General features: G+C 46.1%; 1 protein-coding gene across 1 annotated transcript; it reads right to left on the bottom strand.

The window, feature by feature from the left end:
* Positions 1-3,841: 3,841 nt before the first annotated feature.
* On the bottom strand, positions 3,842-15,517 carry LOC311106394 (adenylate cyclase type 3-like; the record flags this gene model as incomplete). The annotated part of the gene is made up of 20 exons (XM_084148728.1): positions 3,842-4,030; positions 4,197-4,321; positions 4,400-4,526; positions 4,660-4,776; positions 4,906-5,052; positions 5,200-5,358; positions 5,571-5,652; positions 5,764-6,035; positions 6,933-7,049; positions 7,149-7,236; positions 7,378-7,539; positions 7,671-7,780; positions 7,870-7,971; positions 8,112-8,277; positions 8,400-8,558; positions 8,733-8,860; positions 11,117-11,228; positions 11,398-11,534; positions 12,863-13,012; positions 14,840-15,517. 20 exons carry the CDS (start codon positions 15,515-15,517, stop codon positions 3,842-3,844), a joined length of 3,327 nt encoding a protein of 1,108 aa, XP_084004854.1.
* Between the last annotated feature and the right edge of the window lie 819 nt (positions 15,518-16,336).

Raw genomic sequence — 16,336 nt, 5'->3', positions numbered from 1 at the left:
ATGATAACAATAAATACATTATGAGAAAATGTCAGGCAGAAATTGCTTCAGATACATGGAATTAATACGTGTGGCGAGATGTTCTACTCATTGTCAGTGTTTTTATTATGGTTTATATTCTGTGGAAACAGCCAGGATGATCGATCCGTGTACGGTTCGGTTCGTTCAATCAAAATCTGAATTTAAACAACAAAGACAGATAATCAAATTAATTCGTTTTTCTATGTCGTCCACAAGATTAACGTTATTTAAGTTCTGACATTGGTTTAACGAACGGTACACGACACGCCATCCCACCAACAAATTATTGGTACCATCCTACACAGTCTCACGGTGTGTAAAACATTGCAGTGCTTCCAAAACCAAAATAATTCGAAATATGTGGTATTCTGAAAGAATTGCGTAGTAATACGACATACATCAGTTTTTAGTCCTCTCTTGCTTCTCTGTGGATCTGTTACACGTCTTCCTCTTAAATTTGAATCTGAACTGAATGTTTGAGAGCTTTACAATGGGGTGAAAAATAGTCACATCCTCATACTGTCTCATAGTACCCATCTGCAAGGCATAGTGCTTCGAGGGGAAATATGCACAGTCTCTGACAGATTTTCAATGGGATGCAAAATTCATACATGGAGCAACAATTACCCCCAGAGGCCAGAAATAATACTGCAACTCACGGTCATTTCACCGTGCTGAGGATTGCAGAAATACTGTACTGTAGTAGTTTCAAATACACACAGACCACATAAAAGTTAATGAATTTTTTTTTTATCAACACATTATAAATACAAAATCCTTCAAGCGTCATTATAGTACAAAACCTGAGCTCAACTGTTTAAAAACAATAAAAGAACATAGAGGATAATCATACACAAGGCAAACTGTCACACTAGTGAGTTTAGTTGATGTCATAACAGGGTGTAGTGATATATATTGTTCTATGAAGTAGTTGCCTATATCTGAATATATACACAGAAGCTCATATCTTGTACATTATTTCATATTTTTCACTTGAACTATCAGTTACCATAGAATCCAGAAGCGACTACTGGAGTACAAAAGTGAGTGTGTTTTTGTTTTTCTTAGTCTGTAGAGACAGTATGCTTGCCTATGCATTAACTGTACACTTGCCTATGATATTTAAGTTTGATCTGTCATAGCATGTCTAGAGTATGTTACATAAGAATGATGAATCCATGTGTAATCTCTACTGTCTTGATAAGTTCCTTTCCTGAGGATGGCTCACCCCTCACAGTTCTGGGTGACTTTAACCTCCCTACGTCTGCCTTTGACTCATTTCTCTCTGCCTCCTTCTTTCCACTCCTTTCCTCTTTTGACCTCACCCTCTCACCGTCCCCCCCTATTCACAAGGCAGGCAATACGCTTGACCTCATCTTTACTAGATGCTGTTCTTCTACTAATCTCACTGCAACTCCCCTCCAAGTCTCCGACCACTACTTTGTATCCTTTTCTCTCTCGCTCTCCTCCAACACTACTCACTCTGCCCATACTCAGATGGTAATGTGCCGTCGCAACCTTCGCTCTCTCTCTCCCGCTACTCTCTCCTCTTCCATCCTATCATCTCTTCCCTCTGCTAAATCCTTCTCCCTCCGATCTCCTGATTCTGCCTCCTCAACCCTCCTCTCCTCCCTTTCTGCATCTTTTGACTCTCTATGTCCCCTATCCTCCCGGCCGGCTCGGTCCTCCCCTCCTGCTCCGTGGCTTGACGACTCATTGCGAGCTCACAGAAGAGGGCTCCGGGCAGCCGAGCGGAAATGGAAAACTAGACTCCCTGCGGACCTGTCATCTTTTCACTCCCTCCTCTCTACATTCTCTTCCTCTGTTTCCGCTGCTAAAGCCACTTTCTACCACTCTAAATTTCAAGCCTCTGCCTCTAACCCTAGGAAGCTCTTTGCCACCTTCTCCTCCCTGCTGAATCCTCCTCCTCCTCCCCCTCCCTCCTCCCTCTCTGTGGATGACTTCGTCAACCATTTTGAAAAGAAGGTTGACGACATCCGATCCTCATTTATTAAGTCAAATGACACCGCTGGTCCTGCTCACACTGCCCTACCCTATGCTTTGACTTCTTTCTCCCCTCTCTCTCCAGATGAAATCTTGCGACTTGTGACGGCCGGCCGCCCAACAACCTGCCCGCTTGACCCTATCCCCTCCTCTCTTCTCCAGACCATTTCCGGAGACCTTCTCCCTTATCTCACCTCGCTCATCCACTCATCCTTGACCGCTGGCCATGTCCCATCCGTCTTCAAGAGAGCGAGAGTTGCACCCCTCCTCAAAAAACCTACATTCGATCCCTCCGATGTCAACAACTACAGACTAGTATCCCTTCTTTATTTTCTCTCCAAAACTCTTGAGCGTGCCGTCTCTAGCCAACTCTCCTGCTATCTCTCTCAGAATGACCTTCTTGATCCAAACCAGTCAGGTTTCAAGACTGGTCATTCAACTGAGACTACTCTTCTCTGTGTCACGGAGGCTCTCCGCACTGCTAAAGCTAACTCTCTCTCCTCTGCTCTTATCCTTCTAGACCTATCCGCTGCCTTTGATACTGTGAATCATCAGATCCTCCTCTCCACCCTCTCCGAGTTGGGCATCTCCGGAGCTGCTCACTCTTGGATTGCGTCCTATCTGACAAGTCGCTCCTACCAGGTGGCGTGGCGAGAATCTGTCTCCGCACCACGTGCTCTCACCACTGGTGTCCCCCAGGGCTCAGTTCTAGGCCCTCTCCTATTCTCTCTATACACCAAGTCACTTGGCTCTGTCATATCCTCACATGGTCTCTCCTATCATTGCTACGCAGACGACACACAATTAATTTTCTCCTTTCCCCCTTCTGATAACCAGGTGGCGAATCGCATCTCTGCATGTCTGGCAGACATATCAGTGTGGATGTCGGATCACCACCTCAAGCTGAACCTCGGCAAGACGGAGCTACTCTTCCTCCCGGGGAAGGACTGCCCGCTCCATGATCTCGCCATCACGGTTGACAACTCCATTGTGTCCTCCTCCCAGAGTGCAAAGAACCTTGGCGTGACCCTGGACAACACCCTGTCGTTCTCCGCTAACATCAAAGCGGTGACCCGATCCTGCAGGTTCATGCTCTACAACATTCGCAGAGTACGACCCTATTTTACACAGAAAGCGGCACAGGTGCTAATCCAGGCACTTGTCATCTCCCGTCTGGATTACTGTAACTCGCTGTTGGCTGGGCTCCCTGCCTGTGCCATTAAACCCCTACAACTTATCCAGAACGCTGCAGCCTGTCTGTTGTTCGACCTTCCCAAGTTCTCTCATGTCACCCCGCTCCTCCGCACACTCCACTGGCTTCCAGTTGAGGCTCGCATCTACTACAAGACCATGGTGCTTGCCTACGGAGCTGTGAGGGGAACGGCACCTCCTTACCTTCAGGCTCTGATCAGACCCTACACCCAAACGAGGGCACTACGTTCATCCACCTCTGGCCTGCTAGCCCCCCTACCTCTACGGAAGCACAGTTCCCGCTCAGCCCAGTCAAAGCTATTTGCTGCTCTGGCACCCCAATAGTGGAACAAGCTCCCCCACGACGCCAGGACAGCGGAGTCACTGACCACCTTCCGGAGACACTTGAAACCCTACCTCTTTAAGGAATACCTGTAATAGTATAATGTAATCCTTCTACCCCCCCCCCCCCCCCCTCCCACCCCATAAAAAAAAAAAAAAAAAAAGTGGTTGTCCCACTGGCTATCATAAGTTGAATGACCCAATTTGTAAGTCGCTCTGGATAAGAGCGTCTGCTAAATGATGTAAATGTAAATGTAAATGTTTCAGCAGGTGTGGGTCAGGATCAGGAATGGTCCACTACTTGGTGAGGAAGGGTAGTAGTAGTGGTGGGACCAGTGCCATTGCTACTAGTTTTGTCTTTCCCTTTCATGAAGAAGGTTAGTAGCTCCCCCTTCCCCTTGACAAAGATGGGGCCTCTCCTGACGAAGCGGAATCCGTACTCCTTTAGGATGTCATAGCAGTCCTCCACCACCTGGGGGCAGCACATCATAGGGTAATGACAGATAAAAATGGGACATTATAGGGCGTAGAATGAAAACTGTCTATCAAGATAAAAGAGAGGAGAAGATTGGAAAAGACTGAGGGGGAAAAGTGAGGAAGGTAGTAGACAGGTGAGGAAATGTGAGAATGTGTGTTACCTGGATGTTGCCCATCACCCCAGTAGACTCCATTCTGCTGGCTACGTTGACTGTGTTGCCCCAGATGTCATAATGAGGTTTACGAGCACCGATCACTCCAGCCAACACCGAGCCCTTATTCAGACCTAAGAGGAAGAGATGTCAATCAAACACACACACACACACACACACACACACACACACACACACACACACACACTTACCGATGCGTAGCATGAAGTTGTTGAAGGACTGATCGTTGAGTTTGTTGAGAGTGACCTTCATGGCCAGAGCAAAGTCTGCCAGGTCAGCTAAGTGCTGCCAACGTTCTAATAATGACTGTTCCTCTATCTGTAGGGGAGCAATAGAGCCTTCATCATGATCATCATCACAATCATCATCGTCATCATCATCAACACCATTAGTCATGCTGATATGCATTGAGCTTGATGCTGTATTCTGTGTTGTCAGTTGCTGTGGTTACCGGGCGGTTGCAGTATCCGTTGGTGTTGCTCTCGGGTGTGACTCCAGACGCAGCCATGTAGGTGCTTCCTATGGTCTTAATCTTAGTGATGAAGCGGAACTCATTCCTGTCCAACAGCTGGCAGGGGCAGAGCAAGGAAATTAATTATTCTGTTACTGTACTAAAAGACTCACACACAACACACACACACACTCACACACACACACACACACACACGCACACACGCACACAGTTTAGATGACTCACACTGTCGAAGTCAGAGATGATCTCATTGAGGATCCTCAGACACTCTATGCCCCCGTTGTTGATGCCCTCCTCTGTGTAGAAGTCTGAGAAGTTGGGGATGGAGGCAAACATCACTCCTATCTCATCATATGACTGGCTGTACAGCTCCTACAGAGGAGAAACAAAATTGATGGGTAAGAAAAACATCCATACATTTACAATTTCCTGTATCTTTTTATGCCCTTTCTTTGAGAGTCTCTCTCCCTTCTTTGTATTTTAATCGTCCCTCTCTCTATTCCCCCTTCCCTCTCTCACCTCGTCTCTCTTCTTAGAACCCAGGAAGTGTTTGGCGACATGTTCAGGCAGCATGTTGGTGACCAGCGCTTCATTCCAGCGCCTCATCTCAAACACCTTCTCCTTCTGGTCATGCACCTCAATCTTCCACAGGAAAAGCTTCCGTGACTGCCTCTCCACCTAGGAAAAAGTGGAGGGTGGAGTGAAAGAAAGAGAGAGAGAGAGTGTTTTAAGCAAGCTCATACAGACTAGTGCTGTCAGGGGAATCAGTAACAACATCAAGTCTTTCTCAGTTTGTATTATTTCAGAGTTAGAGGCTAATGCTCATTGAGGTCTGACTCAATTTGAATCGGAGGTGTGATTGTGAGAATGTTCTGGAGGAGGTAACTCACATGTCTGGCAAAGTAGTAGAAGCAGATCATCATGATAATGATCATCACTGTCATCAGGTACTTGGAAGGGACTATAGACATCCTGAAGACGAGAGAGGGAGAGAGAACATATTGAGTATCCACAGCTTTCCACTTTACCTGCCAATGTAACTACCATGTTTTTAGCACCACTTGAGGGATTATAGTTCCTCACCTGTAGCTGGTGAATCGTATGAAGTCATACAGGTCGTAGATGTCCCTCCAGCTGTAGATGTTGACGGCGCCCGTTGCCACGATGACCAGCAGCATGAGCCCCAGCTTGACCAGGTGGCTCACCTGCACCAGCATGGTGGTCGCAACAAGCGAAAGCACCGCCATGTAGCTGTAGTGTTTGGGGTTTTCTGCGCAACCCCCGTCGCCTAGCAACTCTGGGTTGAGGCCAGCACTGGTGTTGAGGAGCAGGAATGGAGGCTGGACACAGCTCAGCTACAATGTCAGGAGGGGTTGGGGTTACGTCAGAGAAATGTTCTATCGATAAATTAAGGCAATATTCCAGTGATGGCATGCACTAAAGCTCCCCTAATGCTATGTTAACATATAATGTTACAAAAACGTCAGTGTAACATTTAAACAAAAACAAACTAAAGCAATATTTTAACTCAAGCATAATTTGGCCAACATTGCAATAACAGTGGCCCCATATTCTCTATGCTCCACACTCCACTAGACATCTCTGCACCACTGATCTTTCCTCTCTTGACATTTGGGAGCCCTGTTCCTGCCTAGCAGAAAAAGCAGTAAAGTGTGGAACAGGCTGTCCCTGTGGGGCCTTCCAAATGAGCGAGCAGGCAGTGAGACAGACACTTAACTCTCTGTAATGGATCCCTATGGGGATAGGTAGGTTTTGACTAGGTGGTATAAGAAATCTGTATATAATGACGAGATGCTCATGTCTCCGCCCTAACAATGGGAGTCGTTGTCCCAAAGGCGGGAAGGCAGGCGACAAGCTTAAGTCCAAAATAAGCCCATAGAAACGCATTGGGCTTATTTTGGACAGATTTTGGTGAGAAGGAAACCTGTCGCTTTGCCGCTTCCTCTCTGGTGGTATACAGCTGCGACTGAAAGTGATTTTTTGTAGCAGGTTAGGAGAACTTACGCAGCAGGTTAGGACAATTAACATAGCTGGTTAAGGTTAGGAAAAGGGTTAGGGATAGGGTTAGCTAAAATGCTCTCCTAACCAGCTACAAAAAATCACTTCCGGTCGTAGCTGTACTCCATCTCGTCACAACCGGATAGGTACTCAAACACATGCAGTTTAGAAGTCACTGAAGAGTATGATAGCTACAAGGTAAGAACACACACAAGCTGAGAAAATAGGCTCACCATATCGGCAATCTCGGCCATGGTTAAAACAAAGATGGCTGCCATGGCCCAGGTGTTCCGTGCCCAACGGGTTCGATCGATCCACATCGAGAACGACACAAGCCTCTTCGAGAACATCTTTTACACAGACACACACAAACATGATTATAATCACCATCATCACCGCCATCATCATCACCACCTCCATCATTATCATCATCAGAGGAGGAGACTCACACGAGGGAAGACGGCAGCCATGGAGCAGATAGTGAGAATGAGCAACAACACCTCTCCAATCGCCAGGGTCACATAGTTCACTACCAGCCTGTCAAACAGAGCCACACATACTAGCAGGGTCATGTGTTTAGCATGTGGTATGTTACATTTTGCAAGTTGTATGTTGCATGTTATATGTTGTAGTACAGTATATTGAATGTTTTGTGTTGAATATAATGTGTGAACTCACATTGGGTCTATGAGGACCTCCATGCCTGCAGTGAAAAAGAGGACCAGGCAGCTGCAGCAGAAAGCTACACCACTCTGTCTTTCCTTCTCTGCAGAGTAACGACCCTCCAACTCCCCATCCACAAACTGCAGGGACACAGGGTTGGTCCGACGCTCCCTCGCACTGATGGAAAGAGAGAGAGATAGAAAGAGTGAGAGATAAAAAGAGAGATTATATGGATGAGTATATACTTTTCCCTCTTTGCTTTGTCCCCCCATCCTATTCTCTCTTTCCCTTTCTCCTCCTCCTCTTACGTCTCTTCGTCCTCTCTCTCTAGCAGTTCCAGGTGCAGTAGTCTGTTCAGCTCCTGTTCACTCTCCCTGGCATCCACTTTCTTTTTTATCTGATGCTGAGGGCTCGTCACCTAGGCAACACAGGTCAGAGTTCATGGATAGGCTCGTAGTGAAATTCATACAATTAGTCAAATCTAATCAAGTTAGGGGTTAGGTGTACTTGTGTTTTTGCTTCCTGTTTGCACTCTGTGGGTGTGGCCCGGACCGAACCGATGCTCCCATTGGTCTCTGTGGTGTTAATCAACTGGGGAGAGTTTCCATTCTGAAAAATGAGGAGTGGGGAGAGACAGAGAGAGAGGAATATAAAACATTTAATTTACAGAACCAGGTCAGACTGAGAGAGAGGAATATTAAACATTTAATTTACAGAACCAGGCCAGACAGAGAGAGGTCATCCCTTACCACCCCGTTGAGTCCATTGACCTGGGTGGTTTCCTTGGAGAACAGCACCAGGTAGGTATCTATGCCTTTCTCCAGCAGGTACTCACACCTCTCCCCTCCGTTCCCCGGCTCCAGGTCAAACTCTCCGTGCAGACACTCCATGGTGCTCTGGGAGATGTGGACACGCCTGGAGAACACGCACACACACAGACACACACTGCCTATGTAACCTCTTGGCACCGTAAGTGACACTCAGAGACATTGCTAGTGACCTCTCCCTGGCCAATGGTCTTACTGTACGTTTCTTACCCAGGTATCCCTCCTGACTCCATCTTGTTGGCCACAGTGACATCAGTGGACCAGACATCAAACTGCCACCTCCTCTGTCCCAGCACCCCTCCCAGCACAGTGCCTGTGTGCACCCCCACACGCATGTCAACCTCTGTCTTAGTCTTCTCACGCACATACCTGAGGTTGGAAGGAAAAGGGGTCAATTCAATTCAGTTTTTGTAAATGCTATCCTTTTCTAAATTATACACCCCTCAAGCTCACTCTTCCACCCTCTTCTCCCACCTATCCTACCCTTCTTCTCCCCCCCCCTTCCTCCTCCTTTTCCTTCCTCTCCTCCTTCCCCTCGCTTACGAGATGGCCTCCACCATGGCCAGGCCCATCATGATGGAGCAGGCTGCGTGGTCATCACGGTAATCAGGCAGGCCACAGATACAGTAGTAACAGTCTCCCAGGATCTTGATACGCAGCTGATGGTGTTGCTGTATGGAGGGAGGGAGGGTGGAGATAGAGAGAGAGTAGAGAGAGGAGAGGAGAGACACAATGACAGACATGATATGAATGTCAGTATGTTATGAGTTGTGTGTGTTTGTGAGAGAAATAAACAGTGTATTTTAAAGACAGCAGAGGTTTCCTTAAAGAAGACATAGGTGAGTCGGATGAATGTGAAAGACACCTAAGATAACGTATTGTTGTGAGAGAGCGAACAACACAAGGAGACAGAAACACGACCATGAAGAAACAAAGCAAGGTATAGAGCAGGGTCTCCAACTGGCGGCCCGCAGGCCAAATTTGGCCAGTGGGTGTTTTTATTTGGCCCCCCAAGTTTTCTGAGCAAAGAAAATTAATTACTTTTTTATAATAATTTTATTGTTGGACATAAAAGACTGTACAAACACCAGGAAATCTACTCCAAGTGATTTTAATTTAGGAAATCTGTTCCCAAGTATTCCCTATAGAGAAGACACGTGATCGTACACAAATGTAATAATTTGAATTGATTATGGTTTAGTCAAATATTAAATCTGTTTGGACTTCTTACGGTCAATTTTCAATTTACAAATTATTTGTAATTATGCTCCGGCTCCCCGACCATCCGCTCAAGAAAAAATTGGACCGTGGCTGAATCTACAGTGCCTTTGGAAAGTATTCAGACCCCTTTAGTTTTTCCACATTTTGTTACGTTAAAGCCTTATTCTAAAATTGATCAAATAAAAAACAATCCTCAGCAATCTACACACAATACCCCATAATGACAAAGTGAAAACAGGCTTTTTTTTTGCAAATTAATAAAAAATAAAAAACAGAAATACCTTATTTACATAAGTATTCAGAGCCTTTGCTATGAGACACAAAATTGAGGTCAGATGAATCCTGTTTCCATTGATCATCCTTGAGATGTTTCTACAACTTGATTGGAGTCCACCTGTGGTATATTCAATTGATTGGACATGATTTGGAAAGGCACACACCCGTCTATATAAGGTCCCACAGTTGACAGTGCATGTCAGAGCAAAAACCAAGCCATGAGGTCGATGGAATTGTTCGTAGCGCTCCGAGACAGGATTGTGTCGAGGCACAGATCTGGGGAAGGGTACCAACAAATGTCTGCAGCATTGAAGGTCCCCAAGAACACAGTGGCCTCATCATTCATCACCAAGACTCTTCCTAGAGCTGGCCGCCCGGCCAAACTGAGCAATCGGGGGAGAAGGGGCCTTGGTCAGGGAGGTGACCAAGAACCCGATGGTCACTCTGACAGAGCTCTAGAGTTCCTCTGTGGAGATGGGAGAACCTTCCAGAAGGCCAACCATCTCTGCAGCACTCCACCAATCAGGCCTTTATGGTAGAGTGGCCAGATGGAAGCCACTCCTCAGTAAAAGGCACATGACAGCCCGCTTGGAGTTTGCCAAAAGGCACCTAAAGACTCTCAGACCATGAGAAAGAAGATTCTCTGGTCTGATGAAACCAAGATTGAACTCTTTGGCCTGAATGCCAAGAGTCACGTTTGGAGGAAACCTGGCACCATCCCTAAGGTGAAGCATGGTGGTAGCAGTTGTGGGGATGTTTTTCAGCGGCAGGGACTGGAAGACTAGACAATATCGAGGGAAAGATGAACGGAGCAAAGTACTGAGAGATCCTTGATGAAAACCTGCACCAGAGCGTTCAGGACCTCAGACTGGGGCGAAGGTTCACCTTCAAACAGGACAACGACCCTAAGCACACAGCCAAGACAACGCAGGAGGGGCTTTGGGACAAGTATCTGAATGTCCTTGAGTGGCCCAGCCAAAGCCCGGACTTGAACCCGATTGAACACCTCTGGAGGGGCCTTGAAAATAGCTGTGCAGCAATGCTCCCCATCCAACCTCACAGAGCTTGAGAGGATCTGCAGAGAATAATGGGAGAAACTCCCCAAACACAGGTATGCCTAGCTTGTAGCATCATACCCAAGAAGACTCGAGGCTGTAATCACTGCCCAAGGTGATTCAGCAAAGTACTGAGTAAAGGGTCTGAATACTTATGTAATTTATTTTTATATTTAATGAATTTGCAAAAAATTCTAAAACCCTGTTTTTTCTTTGTCATTATGGGGTATTGTGTGTAGATTGATGAGGGGAAAAAACTATTTATAAAATTTTAGAATAAGGTTGTAACCTAACAAAATGTGGAAAAAGTCAAGGGGTCTGAATACTTTCCGAAGGCACTGTAGTTGATGATCCCTGGTATAGAGAGAGACTCACAGCAGCTAGCTTGTCAAAGCGGGCGAACAGTTCGTTGAGCAACTTGACCAGCTCCTGTGCACTACACAATGAGGAGAGCTGGGTAAAACCCACTATATCAGCAAATAGGATACTGTAAGAGAGGGAGAGAGAGGGGGAGAGAAAGGGGGAGGCCGAGAAAACAAAATTGCTTAATAGGTTCACTCAATATCCATGTGTTGGAGTACAGATTATTGTCATGAGTATTTCTGAACAATAGCACATCTTCACGTTGGCATTACGTTATATTAACATTGTCGAACCTGACGTTCTCATGGCGGTACATGTACATGGTGTTGAACTGCTGCTGCTGTACTTCGTTCTGGTTAGCCTGTTTCTTCATGCCCTCCAGCATCTCTTCTGCTATGTGTTTGGGCAAGATGGACAGCAACAACTCCTCCTGCACACACAGAGACAGAGACAGACGTGTGTGTGCCTGCGCACTTTGCGTACTGCATGTGTGAGACAGGAGTATAATTTCTGTGAGCATCCTCTCAGGGCTGCGTCGTCATGGCAATGTGAAGCAGTCAGATGTGTTCTGATTGGCTGGATGCACCCGTCTCCCAGAAGCCTACACTGCCTCTTTGGCACTCTGGGAATTCTGTCTTTCTAACTTATCTCTTTCTCTCTCCCTCTGTCTCGCTCTCTCTCTCTCTCTCTCCAGGGCCCATACTGTTTGCTCTACAAATAGTAGCAGTCAGGGAAAAGCATAACAGAGGATAGAGGATGGAAAGGACTCAATAATAATTGGCTCATCAGCTGCAGTGAATTAGGGTCGACTCAGTTAATTTGACAGTAATGACAGAGGGGATTGTGTGAGGGGACAGGAGATGGAGGAGAGAGAAGTGGGAGATGACAGAGAATGGAAAGGAGAAAAGGGAGAGAGGAAAAGGCAAGAGAAGAAAGAAAGAGGGAAGTGATGGAAAGAGAGAGGAAAGAGACATTAGCCCTGGTCCCACACCTCTGCATACCTCAGAATGTATGTGACCAACTTAAAGCATCCAACTGTTGCACCTCCCTAACAATGCCTCTACTGTAAAGATAACAACAGTCTGTCTAATTAGCCCATTAGCCCAGAGCCAGAGACAACACACTGTAATTAGAGCAGTGCTGGGTTATCCAGCACACTGCTAACAGCCAGATTGACAGCACACTGTTAACAGCTAGAGTTGACAGCACACTGTTAACAGCTAGAGTTGACAGCACACTGTTAACAGCTAGAGTTGACAGCACACTGTTAACAGCTAGAGTTGACAGCACACTGTTAACAGCTAGAGTTGACAGCACACTGTTAACAGCTAGAGTTGACAGCACACTGCTAACAGCTAGAGGTGACAGCACACTGCTAACAGCTAGAGTTGACCGCACACTGTTAACAGCTAGAGTTGACAGCACACTGCTAACAACTAGAGTTGACAGCACACTGCTAACAACTAGAGGTGACAGCACACTGCTAACAGCTAGAGGTAACAGCACACCGGTAACAGCTAGAGGTGACAGCACACTGCTAACAACTAGAGTTGACAGCACACTGCTAACAACTAGAGGTGACAGCACACTGCTAACAGCTAGAGGTAACAGCACACCGGTAACAGCTAGAGGTGACAGCACACTGTTAACAGCTAGAGGTGACAGCACACCGGTAACAGGGCACTCGGGCATCAGGGCACACACATACACACAAACACAAGGATGCAGATGCCCACACACACACACACACACACCTACCTGCTGGGTGCTCTGCTCCTCCAGGGTGAGTTTGACCTCCAGGGACTGGCGCGCCTCCAGGAAGGCCGTTCGGTACTTCCTGTCGGCCATGTAGTATGATATCACGCCCACGGTGACCACACACAGGTACAACACCCAGTTAGCCAGGAGCTGGGGGAGAGGGGCAAATGGGGGAAGGGATGAACATATCAACATGCTGCTGAAAACTAAGTCCTGACTGACTGAGGTTGTGAGGGGTGCAGTGGGAGCGTTGCGTTCCTAAGTGACAACTCTCACTGAGTACAGTGAGCAGGTTCAACAACAATCTTCCAAAATTACACTCAGCTCGAAGGGTGTCCCACAGGTCCCTGCACAGCTGGCTTGCATAACCTGGCACACAAAGGCAACTTAATGGTGATTAGCTGAGTTTGGAGTGTGTGTGATGTTTCAGGTCATCTCACCTGTGTCATTCCCTATCTCACCTGCCAGTGTTCCCCTGTCCTCTTTCCCACACAGCAAATTGTCCAGTGTTGATTTTTCAGTGTAACATTTCTAGTGTTGATTCAGGAGTTAGATAAAATTAAATTAAATTGTATTTGTCACATGCTTCGGAAACAACAGTTGTAGGCCAACAGTGAAATGCTTACTTACGGGCCCTTCCCAACAATGCAGAGAAATAAATAAATAATAGAAAAATAGAAAAATAATAACACAAGGAATAAATACACAATGAGTAACGAGTCGATGTGCAGGGGTACAAGGTAGGGATAAAGTGACTAGGCAACAGGATAGATAATAAACAGTAACAGCAGCGTATGTGATGAGTCAAAAATAGTTTGATGCAGTTAGTCCGGGTAGCTATTGGTTAACTATTTAACTATTTAGCAGTCTTATGGCTTGGGGGTTGAAGCTGTTCAGGGTCCTGTTGTAAGAGTGAAATTAACACTCAGTGGTGTAAAAGACCCTCAGTGTTCTTTTTTAGGATTATTTTTAATATCTGTGTTTTTGATTGATTAATCTTACGCTACACAAAGATAAATAACATAAATTTTCCTAAACTAATCCAATCAGTTAGTTAGATTTATTGCACCCATTACTGAATTGTTCCAGTTTGAATGGTTTAGGTAGTCTTCTTATCAACTTCCCTAACCCTGACAGTCATTCTGAATGCAGGTTGCGGGTGAATAAAAATTCCAACTGTTGGATATCCTAACACTGGCTGGATTCCAATAGGTATTACACATCACTTTGCAAGCCAGCATAATGTGACTTGCAGGCCTGATGTGGCCTGTAAACCAGGTGTTTCCAAACACCACTGTGTTAGGATGAAACTAGGCCATCAATGTAAGTCTTAATCGTATAAGTATTGTATTGTCATTGATGGCATAATGATGGTGAAAGCCACATACCTTTAAAATGAAATGAAAGAATGCAATAACCATGTCTCTGTCACTAACAAATACAGTCATGGGTAGTAACTCTACAATTCACTCAAAAAGAAAAGGCATCCTGGGAAATATTAGGCTATACACCATATAGTGTTAAAACAACACCCCAAAATGATTTACTCTAACACTACAGGTATTAAGTTTGTACACTGAGAAAGTGTAACAGCGTCAGCACTAAGCAATGTAAGTCAATTTTACTCTAAATCAAGTGTTATGTTTTACCCTGTAGGTGTTGCATATTACTCTACAGTAGAGTTATGAAAACACCACAATCAAGTTCATTGTTACACTTTAAGAGTTGAATGTGGAACACTGCAATAGAGTTACATCTTTAACACTTTCAAAAGTGTTATTTTAACACCAGTTCAGTGGGACTCATATGTTCACTGAGAATAGTGTAAATGTATCACTTTCCTAATTAAATGTACACCATTGATTTAGCTGTGCACTCACCTATCCCCTCACTCATACCATCACCCCTTCCCTTTTTGCCCACCTTTGTTTCCACCCACCCCATTCCAATCTCTGCCCACATCCACCTCTCCTTTACCTGTCTGAGCAGTATGGTTCCATGCAGGCTGTCCTGGTGCCTTTGGGCGATGGTGATCCCCAGCACCAGGGTGTGGATCCCACAGGACAGAGCTGTGAGCAGCAGGAGAGGGACCAGGGTCAGGGGCAGCGTCAGGAAGCAAGAGAAGCTGAAGAAGGCCTGCCAGCCCGCTGTGTCACTGGCGTGGGGGGAAAGCTGGTAGTTCAGCCCCAGGTAGCACAGCACGTGCACGGCTATCATCAGCCAGAGTATGTATGGTATCGCACCGCTCACAACAGGCGCCGCGGGGAGCTTGCGCAGCCGGCACAGCGTGTAGAGTACAATATCCGCAGCAAGGCCAACTGCCGCGACCACGACCATTGTACGTTTGTCCGTCGTGTACACCACTGCGCACATGACGATGACATAGCAGTTGAAAAGCGCTGCAAACACCACCAGCACCAGAAGAGTCTCCTGTCGCTGCCGTCGGAAGTAGACCTGGTAGAGCCGCTCGAGAGACTCGGGCGCAAAGGTGAGGCGCATGATGCGCGGCAGGCACACGCAGCAGCCGGAGTTGCGCACGGTCACCTCGTGCGTACGACCTGCCCCGTGCCCGTTGTCCGACGCGACTGTGGCCGAACATTCTCCAGAATCCTCTGCAGACTGCTCCGTGTCCGTGTAAACCCGGTTTAGAGACATATTGGCTCCAAAGTAAGAGTTCCAGTCTCAGTGAAGGTAATCCGTAATCCTACTTTTCTCCAAAACGCACTGGATCCTTGAGTACGCAGGCAGACAGGGTGTTTTTTGCTTCAGAGATTCAGTGAGATGTCACGACTGGCAAACCCTGTCATTGCTTTACAGGTGAATTAATGACATGATGCCATAGCCTAACCACAGTAGGCTAACTAAAAGTGTCTCCAGTGAATCGCATCAGACCGTCATTTCAACGACAAGAGAAACGCAATATATGCATAGCCGGCAAGATTATGACAACATGTTTTACTTGGATAAATATATTTGTTAATACAAGTCTGTGGAGTTATATTTCGTAAAGGTGGGTTTAAAGCCCTAGTGCTCCAGGTCCACCATATCTAGAGAAGACTTGGTCTGACTAACACCACCAAGTTTGACATTACCTCCCCTTACCGCTATGAAAAAATATGTCCATGTTTTCCGATTCACCATTATGTCAGCTCTGAAAAATAATAACATTTGCGATGCTTGAAAATGTCTCCCTAGCCTACCAGATCACACAGTCACTATCTCTGCGCCACTGTCCTCCACCGTTTCCATGGCAAACCTTGCAAAAGAGCAGCATGCAATACAATCATATTGGTTTTCCTTTTATAAAGACTGATACTCGGTGATCTCAAGAAGACATCATAACTTGTTTCTTGTCTTGATTCACTTTGCCTTGGATGGATAACAACCGATAGTTATCCAATTACGCATAACACTGACACATCATATCCTACACTACAGTATGAAAACAAAATATGAGAATACTTTGAAATGTGT

The sequence above is a fragment of the Coregonus lavaretus genome (assembly GCF_964263955.1).
Source record: "Coregonus lavaretus genome assembly, chromosome: 31".
Lineage (NCBI taxonomy): Eukaryota > Metazoa > Chordata > Actinopteri > Salmoniformes > Salmonidae > Coregonus > Coregonus lavaretus.
The sequence above is the reverse complement of the archived record's forward strand: the minus strand, read 5'-3'. Positions and strand labels throughout refer to the sequence as shown.